Source organism: Opisthorchis viverrini, assembly GCF_000715545.1.
Source record: "Opisthorchis viverrini unplaced genomic scaffold opera_v5_302, whole genome shotgun sequence".
In the NCBI taxonomy this organism is placed as follows: Eukaryota; Metazoa; Platyhelminthes; class Trematoda; order Opisthorchiida; family Opisthorchiidae; genus Opisthorchis; species Opisthorchis viverrini.
This window is the reverse complement of record NW_008751962.1, coordinates 169,733-193,249: the sequence shown is the minus strand read 5'-3', so window position 1 is coordinate 193,249 and position 23,517 is coordinate 169,733. Positions and strand designations below refer to the sequence as shown.

At 46.2% G+C, this 23,517-nt stretch overlaps 1 protein-coding gene across 1 annotated transcript in view; it reads left to right on the top strand.

Annotated features, from left to right (window-relative positions):
• Nucleotides 1–9,383: 9,383 nt before the first annotated feature.
• T265_09776 (hypothetical protein) overlaps nucleotides 9,384–23,517 on the top strand; it is a gene marked incomplete at both ends in the record, with an annotated part of 36,755 nt that continues 22,621 nt past the window's right edge. The window contains 3 exons of the mRNA XM_009175950.1: nucleotides 9,384–9,474; nucleotides 9,553–9,826; nucleotides 22,614–22,868. Coding sequence (XP_009174214.1) covers nucleotides 9,761–9,826; nucleotides 22,614–22,868 — 321 coding nt within the window. The remainder of the gene's footprint in view (nucleotides 9,475–9,552; nucleotides 9,827–22,613; nucleotides 22,869–23,517) is intronic.

The window sequence follows — 23,517 nt, the reverse complement described above, 5'->3', positions numbered from 1 at the left end:
TGTTGGCAAGCTGTCTTCTACAGGGCATGCAGTTGAATGTAGAGCTTTCGGCCTTGTCATCTTCTGAATCGGTAGGTGTGGAGGGGGATAGGGTGCGTAAGTGGGTGGCCGCTGTGGATGGATGGGTGGTCGCCGGAAATGGTGTTCAGGCGGGAGGGGAGCTGCTGGCTTGGGTAGTGGAAACGGACGAGGGTTGCAGCTGGTCATGGGTCGTTGTGGATACGAGCTTCCTCCACGCACGTGGTGTGTATGGCTTAATATGCTTTTTAAAGGTTGCGAAGGTGGGTCTACGCATGGCTTCGGAGGAGGCAGAGGAGGTAGCTTCCGAATAGAAATTTCAGGCAGGTGAAGAGTGGGAATTCGTGGGTTTTGCACAGACAGGGGCACTACAATACCAGGTTTTGATTGTAGGTGTTTGAGCCCGAGGACGCGCTTTGGTAGGAAGGGGCGAAGTGTCATTAGGTCGGGGGTCTGGAGCAAGAGACTACTTTCTCATCTTCGATTGTAGCACCGGGTAAAGGCTGGTAAGATACTGCATTTGACATCACAGGGGTGAATTTTTTTGGTGCAATTGAGGTCAGAGGAGGCACAGGCGGGTGGGCAAGGGTAGAAGTGGAGGGCTAATGGGCATGAAAAAAAGATGCAGGGCTGGAGGCCGTTGTGAGGTTTGTGTGGCATTGGCTTTATAATACCAGGCTTTGATAGTAGTTGTTTGAGCCCGAGGGGCGCTCTGGTGAGAAAGGGTGAAGTGTCATTAGGTCAGGGGGTCTGTAGCGAGACATCGTGTTATCCTCTTCGATTGTAGCACTGGATAGGGGGTGATAAGATACCGTATCTATCATTACAGGGGTGAATGTTTTTGGTGCAACTGAAGTCGGAGAAGGCACAGGCAGGTGTCCAAGGGTAGAAGTGGAGGGTTGGTTGTCATGAACAAGAGATCCAGGGTTGAAGGCCGTTGTGAGGTTTTGTGTGGCATTTGGCCGAAAGCTGACATCACGGTATGGGGGCTTAGGCGAGGATCGATTCCTGGATAATTGCGCTATGGGAGGGGTCTGTGCGGCAGCTTCGAGCTTTAGAGGATAAGGCGTCAGCTCCGGTATTTAGAGGGGCGGCTGCGATTCCGATCGGTTTGGAACAGGCTACTTTGATGTCGGGAACAGGGGGTGTCCAACGGAACCGGAGTTGGTTGTAAAAGGGGCCTAACCAGTTGACAAGTTCGGTAAGTCTTTGATTGAATCGGGTGTTTACCGACAGCTGTGTGCACATGTATCATCGGCGATGACTTGCGCAACTTTCCGAGAGGTTGGTTTCATAAGTAGTCTGCGAGTGAGTGACAATGGGAGCATTTAGTTGTACCGATTGTTGAACAGAACGTGGGTTCGTTTGATGTTTATCAATAGTCAGCTGTAGAAGCTCACAGAGTGGGTTTCTTATGAGTTGTCTTTGTAGTCTGGTGCGAGCAAATTTGATCTTTACGGTCTGGAATGTCTGGGTCGAGGACAGAAGGGCCTGAGATGTTAACAGCAGCGATGCATCGTCTTCATTTCTGAATTGCATTAGCATTGGGCAACGTAAAGAGAATTCCGACTCTTGCAACCGCTTGGGTGTACAGACTGTGTCATGTATGTTACGTGCTGTCAAGATGGCGGATTTTGTGCGTTCTATCGGGATGCGTTCGTGGACATTATATATTAAGACCTGTTTACGGCATTCCATGCGTCGACCAATCTCCGAAGCGAGCGTGTCAATAAAGACTGATGCTTTTGCAAGATATGGTGAATCACACTTTGCATCAGGAGTTAGAATGCCGGTATGTGGTTGTACGATACGATAAGATATCAGTTCGTTCTCCATCTTATGCACACGAACACTGAGATTTGCCAGGTCGGTGTGGAGCTGAGATTCTTTTGGTGAAGAGGAGGGGGGACAGCTACCAGGAGCAGCAGGAAGAGAAATGTCGGTTAGTACAACTGAGCGGGTTGAATTTAACTGGGGAAATATATCGATCGGCCTTGATCGATGATGGGGTTTAGTGTTTTGCCTTCTGCCTGCAAGGCGCTTCTTCGGACATAATGAGGGGAAGGATGATGGGGAATCAGGGTCTAGCAAGCGCTTGGTGGAAGATGGGACTGGTGACATTGTTTGATTCAAATCAGGTAATAGTAAGCCTCAGTGGGATTATGCTAGCAAGCTTATACTCAGTAGGGTCTAATCAAGCTAGAAAGTGTTAGAGGGGTGGTTGGGTGCGATTGAGAATGAGATATCTAAAATAGGTAGCTAAATGCTATACTATAGTGAGTGAAACGCTACGGTGGGGGTAGGGTCCCAAAAAAGTTTTTTTACGACACCTGATCTTGCAATTCAAATTCCATTTATTTGGAAAAAGTTTTTTCCAGAAATCCTGTCGAGTACAAACGGCTTCCTGGAACTGAGAAATAGATAGACCGGGCAGTACGTTTGTGCTGGTGCAACGAATAAATAGAGACATGATTTTCCGAAGATGATTGTTTATTTTTGGGATGGAGTTTCCAGGTGGGCAAAATGTGTGGATATGAAGGACTGGCATTGCTCTTTGGATTAGTCTATTATGCACAGTTGGGGAATCGTGCACAGATACAAAAATGTGTGCGGGCTCGGCAGCTGCTAAAAGCAATCTTGGTAGTTGACATAGAGCGCAGTTATGGGTATGAGGGAACGTCGTTGGCCACTGAACTGGGCTACTGGACATAGTTGGGACCTCATTGTGAGTTTTCCCCTGACACAGGCCCAGCAATTACGATTAGTAGCCAAGGTAGGCACTATCGACTACAGTTATGATTACAACGGGTCAGCGTCGGCCATAAGATTAGGAGATCACGCATAGGTTGGGCCTTATTTTTGTCGGCTTGCATAGATACTGGCCCGGAGTTTGCCGTGGGTAGCAGACGTAAGCGACAGTGCGCACGGATATCGGTGTGGGAGTTCGTCGTTGGCCACTGAATTAGGTCACTGTGCATAAGTGAGGTCTAGTGGTCAGCATTGTACACAAACGCCGGCCTAGCAGTTCCGAAATGCAGCCAAGACAGGCGATCTGCACACTTATGAGCAGGGCGTCCCTTGTTTGCCGCTAGATTAGGTTTGTGTGCATAGTTGAGGCCCCATATTCATCGGCTGGCATAAAAACTAGCCCGGTTTCTCACCCTGGTAGCAATGGTAAGCGACGACGTGTAGAGTTACGGATATCACGGATTAGGTTGGATTAGGTTACTGGTTAATGAGCGTCGCACATGGACGCGATCTAGCAGCTAAGATAAGTAAAAAAGTAAGGCGGCATTGCAGCAATGCGTGTAGAGTTACGGATATCACGGATTAGGTTGGATTAGGTTACTGGTTAATGAGCGTCGCACATGGACGCGATCTAGCAGCTAAGATAAGTAAAAAAGTAAGGCGGCATCAAGTGCAGCAATGAGTCTGCGGATGTCAGACCAGGCTAAAGGGAATAGTTGAGGCCTTATTTTTACCGGCCGTCATGGAAACCAGCCTGCTGTTTACCGTTAGTAGTAAAGACGAGCAGCATTACGTACGGTTATAGGCATGAAAGGCAGTCTTTGGCCATTAGGCTAGGTTACTGTGCAGAAGTGAGACCTGATGATCGGCGTCGCACATAGACACGCACTCGGCAGTTACGACAAGAAGCCGAGGTACGTGACAACGTTTGCCGCTATAATAGTTATTGCTTTAGGGCGTATTCTACATATAAAGCGTTATATTCATAATAGATGAGATACCATTGTGCTGGTGATTTACCTGCAAACATCTCGTGACGCTGTATTATCGACAAGTAGTTATGCAGGGCGTATTCTACATATAAAGCGTTATATTCATAATAGATGAGATACCATTGTGCTGGTGATTTACCTGCAAACATCTCGTGACGCTGTATTATCGACAAGCTAGTTATGCATATTTTGGAAAAGAGATGACACTCGCATCGCAACTGCCCAGTTCATGTTGCTTTTTAACAGTGTTGTACTTAACGGATGTTGAGCCCCATAAGAAAGTGTGTTCTGAGGAAGTTCGCTGCGCCAAATTATCTCATTTGTTAAATCTGAGTGTAAAGAAAACAAACTTAAGCGACTGATTTTCCTGGGTGGAATTTGCATTTGGTGTTAGTAAAATGTTATTTTATTCTTAATGAACACCGAAAAATGCCGAAATATGCCAAAGTAAGATTTTGTGTTTTATGTCTCGGTAACGGTGTGCTAATCATTGGTCTTGAAAGCTCCCTCACCTAAACTTAACGTCATGGGCAGTATATTTCCGATGGACGATTAAACTAACTCGCCGTGAATCTCGGAACTTCGAAAAATTCTCCATAATGCCAATAATTTTCTGCACAGCTTGCGTTCCATCTTGTGTGCTGTCATCAAGGAAATTTTATACCCGACACCAGTGAGTTATTATATTTTCGTCGTACACAATGATCCTGACGTTCCCGCCACCACTTATCCACAGATTCAGGAAACAGGCAAGACGAACGCTTGTTCTATGTCTGGCTGACGAAGTGTGTTTGGTTTGATGCAACCACCACTAAGACGAACATCGCGACAGCTCCGCAGGCCAACAATCACCAAGGGCGTCGCCGTGACTTGGAAGCCCAACGCTTTTTCTGAAGGGCCTTTGCGAGTGAAACAAATTCATAGTCACATTGCTTTCGTTTGAAAGTTCATGTTCCAGTTCTGGGGTAATTATTACGGTGAGCTCACACCAAAGGGAGGCACTTTAGCTGGGTTTCGCTCTTAATGGAGTTCATCAACAGTGCATATCAAGTGGCCGTGTCGGGATTTAAACCCCGGACATCTAGCATGCGAGGCGAGCGCGTAACCAGTGCTACCCTTTTTTGTGGACCCACCGGAATAGTTACGCCGGAATAGGAATGCAAGTGTTTAAACGGGACTGTTGTGACTACGAACAAAATACCTATCCCGCAAAACCCCAAAATTGAAACAAATTTCTTTCCGTCAAAGTTATTCATTTTCTTCCGTACGTGTTCAGACCAGAGATAAACCCAGTCTACCGTCAGGTTTAAGCTAATCTCTCTTCTCAGTTACTGGCACGCAGTCAACTTTGAACTTGCTGTGCTATGCCGGGCTCCGTGTCTGCACAATGAAATTCGAATTTCGAAAGCTGCGACGAGTCCCTGACGAACAAAAGACACAGGCAATTTAGTTCAACTTACGAGTTTAAACTTTTGAGTCCCATTTGGTTATCCCGGAGTCACAGCGATGCTAGGAAGGTGTTCCAAAAGACTATTTCCGCTGGGGTATGATTACTTCAGTGAACACCGAAATTGCGTGAGCTGCGAGATTATATATGGATTAGGTTGATTTATCGTTTGGGCAAACGCAACAAAATGCAGAATTTTGGCGCCAAAGTTTCATTCCTATTGCGAGTGTTTGTAGCTAAGAGCGTTGCGCGGCCAGTGGCTCCAGTGCCACGACTTCAGAAGTGACTTCGCACACGTTCGCTGAGGAACTGGGGGCTGCACCCTTTTCGCCCTTCACAGTGTTTGAGAAGGCATTAGATTAACACATGTTGCATAAATATGTGGTTGTGGTGCATTCGTTCAATAAACATAGCAACACCGCGGTTTTGCTTCAATAACGGGTGTACCATGAGTGCATCAAGCGGCCTGCAGGACGTAGGTTCCGCTTGACCAGGTGATTAAACGTTGTAGGGCACTGATCGCATAATCGTCCAGTGCGTCATCTAGGTTCGTTTATATGTCCGCCATGATCAATGTAACGTTCGTCCTAGAACATTCAGCAAGTTATATGGGAATACTTTGCTGTCTAGCGACAAAATTGCGCTATTTTTACAGGCAAGACTGAATGTTGCCATCGCAGATTTATCTCGTAATAGAAATAGTCGAATAAAATTATTTATGGGAGAAAACGTATGCATATTTTGTAACCGCGTAGTTTCTAAAATGTGCGGCGAATCATTTCAACAACAAAGATATCCACGATTTCCGTCCATCGTCAGCGTTTCATCCTTCTCCGCGATTCACAATGTCTTGTCACACTGGGGGATGTATTAACAATCGGCGGTGTATGATGACCTTGGATATTCGCTCACTTGATGTATCCATGTAGATAATATGCATAATAACTCATTATACACAGACATTCTACACAATGAGCTGGCAACCCTAAACTTGTGGAAGCTTTTGAGAAATCCATTCCATTTTGCCAATACTGAGTGGCGTGAGGATCGCGAAGTATCATCATCTATTAGATCTGACGAAAAACAGTTGTCCTTCGACTTTTTTCGCGGCGTTGCCAAAAAGTGAAAACCAGGAATAGTCCAACCCAACAGGAACAACAACAATGCTTTTTACTTGATTTTCCGAATTCACAACAGTGCTCAGAGCCACCGGCGGGAGATTTCACATGTCAGTTTAAGCTCCGCCGAGACATAGTGTCGCATAGTGATGAACCTTGCTCTCATCCGATTCCGGACCGAATCTGGAGGACCTCAAGTGTGGATTTTCAGAAATGTTCAGCTACAGTCGCCAATTTTGAAGATACCAGCTTCTGTAAGGCGTTAAACTTGACCATTTTACAGTATGTTAACGAGAGGACGCAATGTCTTCTGAAAATTAACTGCGTGCAGTTGTTTAGCTAATTTTTTTGCGTCGTCTGGAAACAGACTCGCAGTTTTTCTCAAAATATAACCCAAAGTGGACTGGTATTCCATAGAATACGGAACCGTCGTAAGTCAGAAATCCTTCGACGGGATACACCAAGACAAACCAGATGTGTGACCTCTTCCTGAAAAAGAAAAATGTGCTGCTTAGGCACACGAGACATCGCAGAAGAAACGTGCCGGCTGAAATCTGATTAAGGGACAGCAACTTAAGACCCACAAGTAAACCCATTGTGGTATCTGAAGTCTACAATATACACTGTGCAGACTTGTATTCCTCTCCAGCGATGACGTCACACCCAAACTCCCCAAGGCGTGACTACAAATGGCCTATAGAAAGCTTGGTCTTCACAGAGGGTATTCGTCAACTCTTGCGAAAGTCAAGCCCGTTCTTCGCGCTCAAGCAAGATGATGTCCACCCAAGTGATCTGAAGCAATCGTAGCTGGAATAACTTCTACCTGCTGTTTGTTCGACGACGACGACATTCCTCCTGTTTGTAGGGAAGCGATTGTCATATCAATCTACAAACTGGTGACCTGCTGCTACAGGCCTATTAACCTAACTGGCGTACAGTGCATGATGACTGAATGCGTCTTGAAACGGGTCGTCTAAAATTGCTTCATCAAAAATGACACAGCACAACACAAATTACTCCNAACACAAATTACTCCCAAATCGCTCTTGCGTGACGAACATGCTTGCATTTGTGGACAATTTAACCCAAACTAAGGATGAAGGACTCGTATCGGTTGCAATATATTTCGACATTTTAAAGGCATTCGACTGAATCCCATACATCCCACGGCCCTGAAAACTCGAATTCCAGGAGTTCAAGTCGAAATTCCGTGCCAGATTAAAGCGTTTTTTCAGACAGAAGTTTTTGGGTGAAGCTGGGCACGGTCTACTCTCTTCCAGTTACGGTGCACATTATAGTTCCTCAAGCCTGCGTTCCGGGACCGTTCAAATTCTGATATACACCAGCATCCTTACAGACGTTTTTTCGAACCCATTTATACTTTTTTGAATGACTTAAAATCCTGAGGTTCCAACGCTGAATCACTCTAGATGGATGTACACGCTGCAAAGCCGTGGACTCCGGTCTGACATGTTCACCTGAATGGAGAATAGCGCGTCCATATTTCAGTGAACGCATTTTTCGTGGAAAGCGAGAATTGACCCATAGACTTTACGAAGTTATATGCCAAAAAGTGTTTATGTATCTAGCGATTATCAAAAATACTTGGACACTGCCAATGAATTTTCTTTTCACCACATTTTTATTGGCTACATTATGTTCTTGCTGGGGTAATCTGCAGCTGTCCCTCCTCCATTTTTATACTGATCAGATTCATTGGTGGCTTCGGTTTACATTGGGTATGCTCAGTGACTGCTAAATTTCATGATTCTCCTCCTAAAGTTGACGCCAAATTCCAGGCTTTCAACATGCTCAAAAAGGGCTAATTTTAGGGAACCTACAAGATCGCAACCAAGTCACAAATATAAATGGTCGACCGTGTGTGATCATCGAACACCGTAGATAGTTTCTTCACTGTGTGTCACGGCTTAGAACCATTTCTTCCTGCGGACTAATCGACCATAGTTCGTCTTTGCGTATATGGATTTCGGTTAGGCGGTTAGGCACACGGTAAGCTGATTTATCCGTTTTTAAAATGGGTTCAAAACGTAACAGCTATCGTACAATCCAACCCCAAATTATAACTGATTATTACCCTGCTTGAAGACCTGTGTCTGTTACGGTGGGAGCTAGGTTTGTTTATTTACATTTCACACAGTACAGACCACCGGTTCCTCTGGCAAATCCGATTATCCTGCTTGTTAGCCACCGCAAAACTTCAGTTGCCTAACCTGCCAACATGGTTTGTGCAAAGGAAGAATTCAACTCTAATTGTCCCGTTCGATGAAAATCGGTTTCGGACGTGCAAAAATAAGCGACCACAGCGTCCAGGACAAATTGAGCGATGAAGAAATTTTCCTTTGATTTTCTTCCAGAAATTATTTGATAAATTACAGAGTAGGCGTCGCCCATGCCATCCAGGTAACCAAGCGCTAAATATAACGCAGAATATTCGGCCAAGGGGCTTCAATTGCAATGAGTCAGCAACCCAACTCATCATGTGCAATCCGCCTGAAACCACTCAAATTTCTTCCAGCGTACAAACGGCGCCGTGGACGGTACTGCAACCATTCTTCCGCGAAATAGTGAACCATCGTTCAGGGGAAACAGTTTGGAGTTATTTGGGCCATAGAGACGACGGCCACATTTATACCACTCTACCAGTACAAGGAACGGGCGACCGGAATGGCCTTCATAATTCGGTTACTGATGCTCGATCTGATGAATGCTTCAGGACAGGGCCTTTCAGGTGAACGACAGCCACTGACCGACAAGAACAAAACCGATCCGGGAAACTTGGGCAAAAGCCTCGATCCTGTGTATCAATCCGTGAATCCGTGAATCCGTGACAACGGATTTCCATGCTGTTCGGAGACGTCTTGCTGAGGCTGCATTGCGCCAATCCTCCTGGACAATCACCCGCCACTGAGTATCACTTAAAACCGAACCGTTGGTAAAGAGGTCATAAAGGGATTGTCAAATAGCTCCCAACGTATTTGTCATTTGGATTTGAACTAATTTGCTTGGTGGCTGGTTTCGCCCAAACAAAAGCAGCGGTCCTTTCGAGATTCAGGTTCGACGCTGTTTTGTTTCGCGTCTAGGGGTTTAAGCGTTCTGGGCTATCGGTTTTTCAGTTCCGGGAGAGGTTACAGTAAGTTTGGTCGCGTGGCATAATTTAAACATCTGATCTTACATAACCGTCGCTCGGATTATCACTGAATCCTCTCAGTTTCAGATACCGGCCAATGGTTCTGGCCCAGCGACAGAAAGAAGAGCTGTAAGCTATTAACCTGCTTCCTGACGTATCTGGTTTAGGAATAGGGCCATTGTGGATTATCTCAGTTCCAATGGATATCACAACGCGCTTACCGCATTCAAGGAGGAAGCGAGTATCGTATGTCTTCAATTTTCGTTAAATTTTCCTATAGGAGGGTGAGATGGATAGAAAGTTTTCTGGATTACTCGAGAAAAAGTGGACTTCTGTTATACGACTGCAAAAGAAAGTACGTTTATTTGCTGTGCCTTCTGGTAATCTGAGGTTGGAAGTCGCGATCTGCGTAAGCCGGCACGTGACGAATTTGGTTCTATATCCTTAACTTTCGTTTATATCTCCAGCCATGTGAGTTCTATATCATTAGAAGAGTTGCAGTTAAGCAGAGCCTGTTAGGTTAATATGTGTTTCCAGCCTAGGAATCGAATAAGTTAGAGCCTACCGATAAACGTCAGGGGCCAACACGCTTTACTTCAGATTGTCCTCAAGGCAACAAGCCTCCCATGTTAACTGTCCAAAAGGTTGCGATTCCGCGTGTTCTGCACAGCTATCTAGATTAATTATGACGCTATTAGTCACCACTGGAGAGCAACCGTAAGCTTCCATGCCTGCTTGTTCCGTTTCAGTTCCGGAATTGGGGAGGACAGGAAAGTTGCAGGTTTGTCGAGCGTTACCAGAACGTCATCATCTAGAGGTGTAATAAACTCGTCCACGGATAATGGTTATAGTTGTTATGGCTACGTTGGGGGACGAGATTTCTCAGTGGTTAGAGCGCGAATGTACTGACCAAAAGGTACATGGTCCGAACCCGAAGTCTACCTCACAACTTGCCGTGTCTAGGCTTGGGTAACATGGCCCTCGTTTTTCCTTTGGGCGGCGTGGTACCTAGGCATCGAAAAGGTGTTACAGCTGAACAATTACCTTTACAGCTACGTTCGCCAGCAAGCTGGGGATGTAGGGGTGGATAGCTACACATTGAAGACGGTGGCTGTTACAATTGTTAGGTTATTAACAACTTTTGTGTTATCGTCTACTGTCTCTAACTGGCAGGCTTTCTGTTAAGATCCACTTTTGACCAGATCATAAAAGATGGTTTGTATAGTAGTTTTGTTCCCACAGGTTGCTGCTGGTTCCGATTTTGTCCAATCTTCATGTATATATACGTATACGTGTAAATAAGCCCCTAAAGGGTGTTGCAGACGAACGATTATCCTTTTATTATTACCTTGGCTATCATCATCGTTGACAGCAACACCAGATAAGAACACCTGTGTTTCAGTGGTGTACAAAAATGTCGAATCATTTCAATGACGAAAGAAGATATGGCTACGACAAGCACCTAAGGCTAGCCTATAACAAATATTTTAAGTGCATACACCTCCAACACTCAGTCAGACGACTGGGATAGAAACTAACAGCATGCGCGCCACTGACACTGGTTAGCGGCCCCATTGTTTAGTATCTCCAGCCAAGCACATGGAGGAGCAGAGGGACACCATCCTGAAGGCGGACAGCACCAACAGTGCCTCCACTTCTCGCAATTCTTCGTGCCCTTCTGTCATGTCGAATTATCTAACTCTAGGTTCCCGGCACTCCAAACCAGTGGTCAAAGCCCTGAAGATGTCTTAAATCCCACGAGGCCGAAAAACAACCCAGCGGGTACTCTAATCTGACGCGTCCTCTAGGAGCCAGTGAGATGGCATTTTGAAACCACAAGCCACGCAAATCGGCAAATACAATTCTGGCCTCCGACATTTGTGCCTTCACTTCGTACGTCATACCACCGTCGGAATCAATGCAACTTCTAAGATACGTATTGTGTCCCACAACCAGCATTACTCCTTGAATTGTTAAAGGTGTGCTCAAAGCCTTTAGTCCTGAAACACAACTTCGCTCTTTTTGAGCGCGAAGCACGTGCCAAAAGACTAGATTACCTTGGTCAGACTTTTCACTAATGCTTGCGCTTCTTTTGTAAAAACCGAGAACACTATCAGCTACATATTCCAGACCGGCAAGGATCTTGCTCGGAGATGTCTGGACACCGGGGTTACAGTGATCTTTCAGTGTTCATCCCACTGTTTCATCGATATCGAAAGTCGGGGTGTGGGGGAGGGGTGGATATCCTTGCCGGGCATCACTTGTTGTGGGAAGACTTTTGGATAGCTCCCATACACTCACGCTTAAAATGTGTAAATACGAACAGTGCATGATACAAATTCTTGGGCATACCTTGTTGTGCAAGCGTGCTGAGGTGAACTAACCGGTCGACAGTATGGAACGCACTTTTAAAACCAAGGAACGCTTGACTGACAGTGAAAATGTCCACAGAGCCCCTTTCCGGGGGTAACCATACTTTCGGTTCTCGGGTATCGTTTCCACGCGCGTTCGCAAGACCACGTAGAATAATGTTAAAGAAAACCTGGTTACAACGGGGGTCAAGTTGATTCCTCAGTGGTGTTCGCACTCACTTCGAGCACTCTCTTGGAAAAGGGGCACTACTATCGGCCCACCCTAGTTGGTTGAGACGATCCCTTTCATCTAGGCAGGGTCTAGTAAGTTGAACAAACACCGACTAGGGATTCCATCCACAATTTTGAACAGGCCGGGTGGGGGTTGTCAGGACCAGCGGCCCGGTGACACTTGAGGGAAGAGGGCATTCCTTTATTTCCGAAGCCGTTGGAGGTTCCAAGTTCAAGGCTCAGGGCTGCGTTGCCCGTTGGGATTCCGACTAAGCAGCCGAAGGTGGCCAGTTGAGTTGTTCAATCCAGCGATTCGGGCGCTTATTTTTCACAGACAGGCGAGTCATTGGTAGCGATGATTGTTTTGCTCACCGAAGTATTCTTTCGACCGGTGCGCGCATCAGTTGGAACAGTTCACGCACATTCCCATTGTTTCTCGCCTGAATCTCTTCAGCTGGTTGGATACACCGAGCTTCTTGAACTGTGCAGATGCTCGTTTACGCTGAAAGTCTGACAGCTCATCGACCGGTAGTGTATTCTGGACCAGGAGGAAACGTGCCCGAGCTTTGAGAAGGTCTAGGTTTGCTCGAGATTCAGTGCCTATGTCCGTTTGTTTGAACCACGCCGCAGGCACAGTACCTAGCATATCGGATGGTTAATTGTAGTAACTTCGTCTAAGAGTTGATATTAGAAGGCGTCTTGTCCGAACGGGACTTCCGTAGGTGATCTTGGTAGATTTGCTTCACATGAGGATCTCAGAATTTCTCAATGGACAGATGGATTGTGTGAATTGTTGCGGCCCTGGAAACGCAACAAAGAGTGAGGAACCAGCACTTAATTCGAATTCGCATAGCTATCCTTGAGCGAGGGTGTCAAATTGATGGTTTCGGCTTATGTCCATTATCAACATGGTCCATGTGTATCGAAAGTTGGCTCGCATACGCTGTCGCTGCAGCATTTAGCCGAACGGTTTTTTGGGTGTATTAGTACATATCAAGTGTCTGTGATCGGCATATAACTACAACATGCATTCACCGTTGTCCATGGGTGTCGATTCCAGTCTTACATGACCATGCGATTAAGCATGTGCAGAGCTTATCCTGTCTGCATGTGCAGTAATATCCCCGGCGGGCACAACGATAAATGAGCTCTTTTTCCCTCGCAACCAACGCTCCAGACGTCGTAAGTGCTCTGTTTGATTGTACCACAGGGCAAGTCTGCTGTGACAGGTACTGCTGCTGCAGATACAATAAACATGTAGTGATTATTGGTTACTCATATGTTTTCAAAGGAACTACACGGAGGCGACCATCAGCGGGCAACTATTCAGCCATAGCCCATTCACTTCGGTGGCTTAAAACCAGTAGCAACAGCTTTTAGATCTCCACATGTGCGCAACTGGAAGCTATCGGAATCCAATCCGTAGGTCTTGAATCCTCGTTTCAGACAGACAGCACATGTCAATAGATTCCGAGTCCAGCCTACATGGAAGAGCAATCTACCGTCCAACTTGTTTCAGAACACTAAAGGCCATCAGAAGAACTGATCATAGGTGTTTTAAGTGTGACTTCGAAGTGTCTGCAGCCATGGCGACCAAGTTATCTGTAGGTTTTGCATATTGTGGCAGTGTGAAATAGCAGGAAAAGGGCGTTAGCAGTAGCCCGTTTCGCTCACCGGCCCCGCTGTATGCGGCAAGTAGGGCTAAATGGATGATGGCACCACGCGATGGCCTAATTGTGACATGAGATTATTTGTAAGTGTGCAGTTCATCATCATTGCCGGCTGTAATAACCGCGTACTTGTCGTACAGTTCATGGTTTCAGTCATCGAAAAATAGGATGGCGGGGGAGAGACAACAAATTATTGGAGAGGCCGCATGATTGGTTGGGTCGTATTTTATATTGCTTTTAGGGCACGGGAAACTGGACGCCTTATGCACTGAAAGTGATAGCCTTAATGCACGAGCGCAACTCAGTGGGTGTTTGAGCGATATCTGTCAGTGTCCCTAACCACGGATAAGTTGAGCATCAGGGTTCCCATTCAGCGGGTACTTGTCAACCCGACTGAATTTGTTTTTTCATACTTCCTTGTCACGCCATAGGTTGTCTACCTCTCGCTCGCTTCGGGTGAACAAAGAACTGGCCTAAAAGGGTGAAGTAAACTGCCTCCCAGTATCCGAAGTACAAATCCAGGCCAATCTAACCTAGAGTATGCGTGGCTCATTCATCATGGTGGAGATCCGTTTCCATAAAACCATCTGGCGTACATCAGCGCATCTTGGATGTCACGTTTATAAGACTAATACCAAAAGGTCGCCGGATGACGTGCTCGCGCCCTTTTGGACCACTTGGATTGCGGTCGGTGCGCCTCATTATTCTTCTGTTCGCTTCCCCTCCAAACATTCCGCAGTGGCGACGTCCATTTGACCTCCAGGACTTCATCACATACTTCGAAAAGTGCGGCATGCAGAAAATCCGGCTGGGTGCTTCGGCGGGTAATTTTTGTTTTTGAAGGCGGGCTGGTGTCGATGCTCCATTCAGGCTCTTTGGGTTCTCCCATAGAATGCGTCAGACTTTCCGAAAGTGCTTGCGCTTCTCTTGTAAAAATCGAGAACGCTATCAGCTACATATTCCAGACCGGCGAGGATCTTGCTCGGAGATGTCTGGACACCGGGGTTACAGTGATCTTTCAGTGTTCATCCCACTGTTTCATCGATATCGAAAGTCGGGGTGTGGGGGAGGGGTGGATATCCTTGCCGGGCATCACTTGTTGTGGGAAGACTTTTGGATAGCTCCCATACACTCACGCTTAAAATGTGTAAATACGAACAGTGCATGATACAAATTCTTGGGCATACCTTGTTGTGCAAGCGTGCTGAGGTGAACTAACCGGTCGACAGTATGGAACGCACTTTTAAAACCAAGGAACGCTTGACTGACAGTGAAAATGTCCACAGAGCCCCTTTCCGGGGGTAACCATACTTTCGGTTCTCGGGTATCGTTTCCACGCGCGTTCGCAAGACCACGTAGAATAATGTTAAAGAAAACCTGGTTACAACGGGGGTCAAGTTGATTCCTCAGTGGTGTTCGCACTCACTTCGAGCACTCTCTTGGAAAAGGGGCACTACTATCGGCCCACCCTAGTTGGTTGAGACGATCCCTTTCATCTAGGCAGGGTCTAGTAAGTTGAACAAACACCGACTAGGGATTCCATCCACAATTTTGAACAGGCCGGGTGGGGGTTGTCAGGACCAGCGGCCCGGTGACACTTGAGGGAAGAGGGCATTCCTTTATTTCCGAAGCCGTTGGAGGTTCCAAGTTCAAGGCTCAGGGCTGCGTTGCCCGTTGGGATTCCGACTAAGCAGCCGAAGGTGGCCAGTTGAGTTGTTCAATCCAGCGATTCGGGCGCTTATTTTTCACAGACAGGCGAGTCATTGGTAGCGATGATTGTTTTGCTCACCGAAGTATTCTTTCGACCGGTGCGCGCATCAGTTGGAACAGTTCACGCACATTCCCATTGTTTCTCGCCTGAATCTCTTCAGCTGGTTGGATACACCGAGCTTCTTGAACTGTGCAGATGCTCGTTTACGCTGAAAGTCTGACAGCTCATCGACCGGTAGTGTATTCTGGACCAGGAGGAAAACGTGCCCGAGCTTTGAGAAGGTCTAGGTTTGCTCGAGATTCAGTGCCTATGTCCGTTTGTTTGAACCACCCCGCAGGCACAGTACCCAGCATATCGGATGGTTAATTGTAGTAACTTCGTGTAAGAGTTGATATTAGAAGGCGTCTTGTCCGAACGGGACTTCCGTAGGTGATCTTGGTAGATTTGCTTCACATGAGGATCTCAGAATTTCTCAATGGACAGATGGATTGTGTGAATTGTTGCGGCCCTGGAAACGCAACAAAGAGTGAGGAACCAGCACTTAATTCGAATTCGCATAGCTATCCTTGAGCGAGGGTGTCAAATTGATGGTTTCGGCTTATGTCCATTGTCAATATGGTCCATGTGTATCGAAAGTTGGCTCGCCTACGCTGTCGCTGCAGCATTTAGCCGAACGGTTTTTTTGGGTGTATTAGTACATATCAAGTGTCTGTGATCGGCATATAACTACAACATGCATTCACCGTTGTCCATGGGTGTCGATTCCAGTCTTACATGACCATGCGATTAAGCATGTGCAGAGCTTATCCTGTCTGCATGTGCAGTAATATCCCCGGCGGGCACAACGATAAATGAGCTCTTTTTCCCTCGCAACCAACGCTCCAGACGTCGTAAGTGCTCTGTTTGATTGTACCACAGGGCAAGTCTGCTGTGACAGGTACTGCTGCTGCAGATACAATAAACATGTAGTGATTATTGGTTACTCATATGTTTTCAAAGGAACTACACGGAGGCGACCATCAGCGGGCAACTATTCAGCCATAGCCCATTCACTTCGGTGGCTTAAAACCAGTAGCAACAGCTTTTAGATCTCCACATGTGCGCAACTGGAAGCTATCGGAATCCAATCCGTAGGTCTTGAATCCTCGTTTCAGACAGACGGCACATGTCAATAGATTCCGAATCCAGACTACATGGAAGAGCAATCTACCGTCCAACTTGTTTCAGAACACTAAAGGCCATCAGAAGAACTGATCATAGGTGTTTTAAGTGTGACTTCGAAGTGTCTGCAGCCATGGCGACCAAGTTATCTGTAGGTTTTGCATATTGTGGCAGTGTGAAATAGCAGGAAAAGGGCGTTAGCAGTAGCCCGTTTCGCTCACCGGCCCGCCTATATGCGGCAAGTAGGGCTAAATGGATGATGGCACCACGCGATGGCCTAATTGTGACATGAGATTATTTGTAAGTGTGAGTTCATCATTACTTGAGCCATCTCGCGTGGGTTAAGATACTGCTAGGGTGCCCAGACCTAGACAAGATGTTCTACCTAGGCGTTTGACTCGGAAGCCTAATCACACAGCAGCAGTGATTAGCGTTGCACCGCTAGTACAGCCTGCATTTCCAAGGAGCGATTCGTCGCACATTTCATCCAGTCTCCTCATGAAAGGCAACCTCGTTGGACAAGTACGTTAGTGAGATTCCCAGGGAAGCGATGAGCTGCATACTACCGCACAACTGCCGTTCAGCTTCCATTAATTTTACCCCATTCCTCCGTTCCCTTTGTGATTTTTATTCTTCGACCCTTCAAGCAAGTTACTTTCGCACTCACCGTGAGACCACGAGATCACGTGTTCATATGAATGACAGTGAGTCATAAAACTGACTTGTCACCCGGCGTTAAAAAATCGTTCGGATGTAACACTTTCGGCGTTAGCTGCCATGTCACCCGAAGGAAACACGAGGGCTGGGATATTGCTAGGCTGCCCAACCTTAGACAGGGAGATCGAGATGTAGAAGCCGGGCTCGAACCACGGACCTTCCGGTCAGTAAATTCGCGCTTTAATCACTGAGCTACCTCCTATGCTTGGCAATTTTACAGGTAATTGGGTGATGCGTTAAGATGCCAACGGACACCATGAAATTGAATATGAACTGAACGTGTAGGTCGCGGACAAAATTTGGGGATGACACGTTGCTTCAGATCACCAGTCTACAGTAGGATTTCAATAGGATCCATCAATATGCTTATTCCGTTGGCTTTGATGTCAATGCCTCAACAACCAAGGTGCGTTCTTGGGACGCAACATAGTTCAATAGTTTTTCTTATCAATCTTCTACGAGGTGAGGGAACATCATTTCGACATTTGACAGGGCACTAATCGGATGTCTTGTCAGCAGCATGCACACTCTTCTAAATTTCGCGTGCGTGCCATCGAAAATCGGTTTGCCTCAATTAGATCGGCCACCGCAGCTGCCTCATTCGTTATATTCTCTGGTGCATCTTGTCACTTGTGAAGCTGGTCACCGTCTACTCGCCTCGACCCCTGACGCTTCTGAGTTGCATAAAAGTTCCTTTTCCGGACAGCAACGACAAGCCGTGCCACCGAACGTCCAACTTCGCCATCCCAGTCCACTCATTCTGAGATTCTAGTGACACCCAGGAGGACGATTGCGGTCCTCAGCTAAAACCTTTGGCTTAAAATTTTAACCACAGGACAGGGGTATTTGGCCCAAGGCCTATGAGAACAGTGTATATTTTTGAGGACCGATTCGCCACACGTGTTTCAACCCTCAACATGGGGGACCAGGAGACTTATGCCTCTAACCATCGAGCAACCTGGTATGGGAGGCTGTATAAGTGTCACACGTAGATTTTCCAGTATGGCCATTTGAGTTACCGAAATCTCCACATCGGGTAGTCCTAGAAGTGCTACTGTTTCTCAAGGCTTTCCATAGTCTCTATGTTCCAAAGCTGCATAGATACGGCGGCTGATCTGGATACGCCTGATATGCTAGAATGGCCCATAAGTATATTCATCTGAGTAGTCTTATCTCCAAATGGTAGACTTGCGAAAGCCGTGAGTTCTGGGGGTCTCAGGCCGGTGGCGATGTCCCTATTGACACATGTGTTCAACTGATACGCAGCCACACTATTTCCAAAAGTCCCGAGGTAAAAAGACGAAATTAGCTGTCAGGGAAGCAACCTGCTGTTCACCGCAGCAATTTTCGGGTGCTTACATTTGCATTTAATCAGTCTTGTTTAAGCTAACATAGCAAACTTCACTGACATTGGCTGGTGATCACAACTCGCAGCCTCTTTAATCAGGCTGGGATGAGGGACTATCGTGTACCATTAGCAAGGTCGATGCCCTTGCCATATGTACTTCATACCTTTCTGCCAACTTACACCGAATCCATGTATTCGGAATGAGGTATAGAGGGCAGCAATCGCCACAGTATATGGTGGTTCGGTTTCCGTGACTTTGAAGGCAACACGTTGGTCAGTGTACTCTATAACGTGCAACGTGATGCTTCGTCATATTTCAGAGGTTGATATGAAGACAATTAAATGGTTCTAGTGGAACGCCACCAAACAACTTCAGTAAGTAGATAAGTAGGGTCTAGCTGACCTTGAAATAGCCTCTTTTGGGAGAGGGACTAGATGATCGGACTTCTGTTGACTGGACAACAGAATTGTGGACATCCAAAGATTGAATGGATCTGCGGGGTGTAAGATTGCGCACTCAGTCAAAACATGGGGCACTAGTCGGTGATTTTTGACTGCGTCAGTGCATTGTATTTTATCCATATGCATCGTTGCATCCGTAACACGATTTCAGGTAGCACAACTCCACCCATTCTGAAAATCAGCTAATCATTTCATATCCGCCATGCCTCCGGCACTGTTTTTATCGTAGCGAGTGCTTTAGTTCTGCCGGTTTTTAATTACTTTACGTTGCCTGCAACTGGGTTATCATTTTTTGGACCAAAATATTGGCAAGAAACATGGCTGGCAGAAGAATAAGAAGAACGGTCTAGGGATGTGGAGTTGAAATCGTTTTTCTCACTCATAGGAGTAGGTTTCACGAATACAAATAACCAGTAGTCAGTGGCCTGCCATAAATATTAAATACAAATGCGGGACAGTTAGAACATACAAAAAATGCATAAACAATCGAACTACTCATGTGCACATTTTTAAGCAAATTCAATCGGTTAAGAACATCGCAAGTGGTTCCATCATCGCAGATGGCTCAAGTGGTTAGAGCGCGAATTTACTGACCGGAAGGTCCGTGGTTCGAACCCGACCTCCGCCACTCGACTTCCCCTGTCTAGGCTTGGGCAACCTGACAGTATCCCAGCCCTCGTGCTTCCTTCGGGTGGCATGGCAGCTAGGCACCGAAAGGGCGCTACAGCTGAACGATTTTTTTCCATCATCGCAGCTTGGTTCCAGGTGAGTCTCCTATCAAAACCTAGCTCATGCAAATTAACGTATTTGTCGAAGGATGTACAATTTGGGTTCAGGTAGAACATAAGGTTGACGGAAACTCGGGGACTGCGCTTACCTGATGAATTCCAAGAAGGACGAAACCGGCCGTGGGTTGTCGAAGGATTTTCAACAACCTTATGAGTAGTGTATTACGTCTACAAATGATTAAACGAGTTAGTCCGTCGGTCAGTATGTTTTGAACGGGTAAACGTTAACTCGTCACATAGACAACTGGAGACTAAGAGAAGTTGGGAAATCTGTGAGTGTGAGAGAGGAAAGCGTTGCAAAACCTGTTGGTTTCGGGAACACCCCTGGTCTAACTCCATAGACCTGGAAAACCACTGCCGTCAAGAGGAACTTGTGACGAACGGTTCTCTAGAAAACCCCACTCCACTTGATAGTATACAGGTTGTATACGAATCTACAAACCTGTATAGTCTTACCAGAAGTGTCTAGGGCCACTAAACGCGAGGAACCTTTGTCAGCGAGTGAGTTGTGGGTCCATGCTGACACTTACAGAGGAGAATAATGATTCGTTTGACCAAAATAATATCCAAGACTTCGGGCAAAATATGTGATGGAAATAGGAGTGATAATTACTTGGGTCATGTTAGGGTAAGAAGTGGATTTGAATTGTCTCAAGTGTACAGCGAAAGGTGGAGGGAATGATTGACGATTGGTGCCACTCCTGGGACTCAAATTTGGAACAGATTTAGAAGGGTGGTTGATTTTGATGATCAGCGAACATTCCTTGTTATAGTAACCGATGTGAAAACATAATGAGGGGATGTGGGAATACATTCAAGTTAAGGATTGTCTCTCTGGAAACCATGAAAGGGAGGAGAATTGGGAGAACGGAAATTTTCAGTAACCGCTTTTGTAAAACTTCTGAGAATCTGCTCTTTGCGGATGCACCAAATTTTCGATCAGCATTACGGCTCGATGACTTAGTTTCAGCGCTGTCGATAGTGGCCGTGCAGGAGTTTCCACATGGCCCGAATGTGTGTAAGAAAAGGTATGCTCTTGTCAACCATTTGCCTTTAGTTCTTACTCAGCGCGGAAGCAAGTATGTCTAGATCGTTCTGGTGATCAAGGTCTGCCAGGTCTTGAGAAGTAATGTGTGAATTTGTGTATTCTGCCTTACAGGATATTAGCAACGTTCTCCACAAAATTCAGGGCATTTTTAGCACATGTACCCACGAAGTAGAAACCAGAGTCAAAGCGTTCTCTTTTATTCAGCTGTAAAGTAGCGTAAGGAAGCACGACCAGATTTGTGAAGTAGGTAAAACTAAGTATATGAGCAGTGATTAGAGGAGCAAAGTGGGCGCGGTGAGCTAATAGTTTAATGAATCACGATGGGTAATCGAAAACAGATCGAGAGCTAGCTGAGGGCCACCGTCACTTTTTGGGGCTGGAGATAAGGAACTCGTAGATCTGCAAGTTTCTTTCAAATAGCATTCTAACCCCTGTTGCGGCCATTTAGCGGAAAACCACATCTGAATCTGTCCAGATTGACTACAGCATTCTCACTGTTCAGAACTATTGGCTTTCCGTATGCTTGACGACACCATTCTTGTATTCATTTAGGAGAAATATGGCTCTTAGGTCGCCGAATTACAGTAGGATGTTGCTCTATACCATTGATAGGATTTGCAGCCTACTTTCATCCTAGCTTGCTTAATGGGGATGAGATAGCTTAGTGGTTAGAGCGCGAATTTGATGACCGGACGGTTCGTGGTTCAAACCGGACCTCTGTCTTTGGATTTCCCCGGTGTAGGCTAAGGCAGCCTCGTGCTTCCTCCTAGTGGCATGGCAGTTAGGCCCCCAAATGGTGTGACAGCTGAACCATGTTTCCTCAAGAATCCGCGAGTTTTGGCAATGACTTTTCCAAACTGTCTCCTAACTGAGCAGAGGAGCTTAATAAACATGTGAAGTTTTAAGACCCCAGTTAGCTTGCAAGCATGGTTGAGTTCATGAAGTCCAAGTTCACTGGAGCAGAAGAGGTGTTCTCCCCATAATTATGCACCACTAGTAATGTTCACTGAGGAATCCAAGTCTCTCACCTCGATTTCACCGGTAATAATGTCCTTTTTATTTTGAACTGCCACCGAACTGCCTGGCCAGATGAGTTTCCAACAATTACCCAAATAAGTTGCCCGTTCATGTTCTTCCTTAGCCGGACTCTTCAACAGAACTTGAAACAAGAATTGTTCCAGACAATGGGAACCTGTAGGTTCTTTACCCATGTTCGTGAATACGCTCGAATGACCTCTCCTACCATAAGTTCGCTCTCAGTTGAGTTGTTTGCGATCGAGACCCACCCCTGGGGTATTACGACATAGTCGGATCTTATCCATCGTGCTTCCAGATTTCGTGGCATACAGAAGTGCTTCCTTGCTTCTTTGATCTTAATGTGAGCTGCCACGGCGTTTCAGAAGCTTTGTGATGAATTCTTGAAAGGACCTTATAGTTAAGTATATCCACCCTTTACTTTCCTATCTTGTCAAGTTTCAAAACATTTCATGATACCACTTTATTCTAGGCGTATTCGCTCCATTTCCAATGGTATTTAATCTTCCTATTCCATGAATCGCTTTGCTAAATAATATATACAAGGACTTCCGGACATTTGTGTCCGTTTTTTACTTGGGATTTCTAATTACTTACGCCCAACTACCTTTTCACCTTAGGTTCTGGACTTGGAAGCAAAACTGCTTGAAGCGGAACGGGAGATGCAGTCAGTTCAAGCTGCTGCCGGATATGGACCCCCTGGAGCTGCTCCCGGTAGTGGTTTAACGGGCCGTGGTGATCGTCGTGGGGCTGATGCCATTCCTCGACCGCCTGCAAGATTCACTCTAACCGGACATCGTTCGCCGATCACTCGTGTCGCTTTCCATCCGCATTACAACGTGTTTGTTTCAGCCAGTGAGGACGCCACGATTAAGGTGGGTCACACTTTCGGCTGGTCCGAAAAATCCACTCACGAAATACTTGCACCAGAATTTATTCCGCAAGCTTTCTCCTCATTGTCTGGTTTGCTTGCGGTTAAGAATGATCTTTTCAGAGAGGTTTGGCGAACAATCGATCACTACCCAATCGATCCCAAACAATTTCCAATTGATTGATTATAATCTTTATTTTTTCTTATGGAAACGGAGTTTCCCTTTAGGAGCTGTGCTCTCATTCTTGCGTATGTTGTGGCTTGGAAAAATTGGCACTATCTTAATCTTCCTGTTTTCTTCGTGTTGCATGACATCTAGGCACCGAAAGAGTGTTACAGTTGAACGATTATTATTACTGTTATTACTGTTATGTCATCATCATCATCATCGACAGCATGACATCAGTGTCCAACACCGATGCTTCACTGCCGTACAACGATGACTTATTTGAAAGCCTTATTGTAAAGAAAAGAGTAAAGGTGGACGGGGGATGGACTTAGTGCTAGCTTAACACAATCATTCCGAGGTGCCTACACCTCCAAACATTCACTCAGGCAATATGGACAGAAACTGACAACAAGAACGCCACTGACATCGGTTGGCAGCCATATCTTGTAGTGTCTCCAACCAGGCACAGTGAGGATCACGCGGT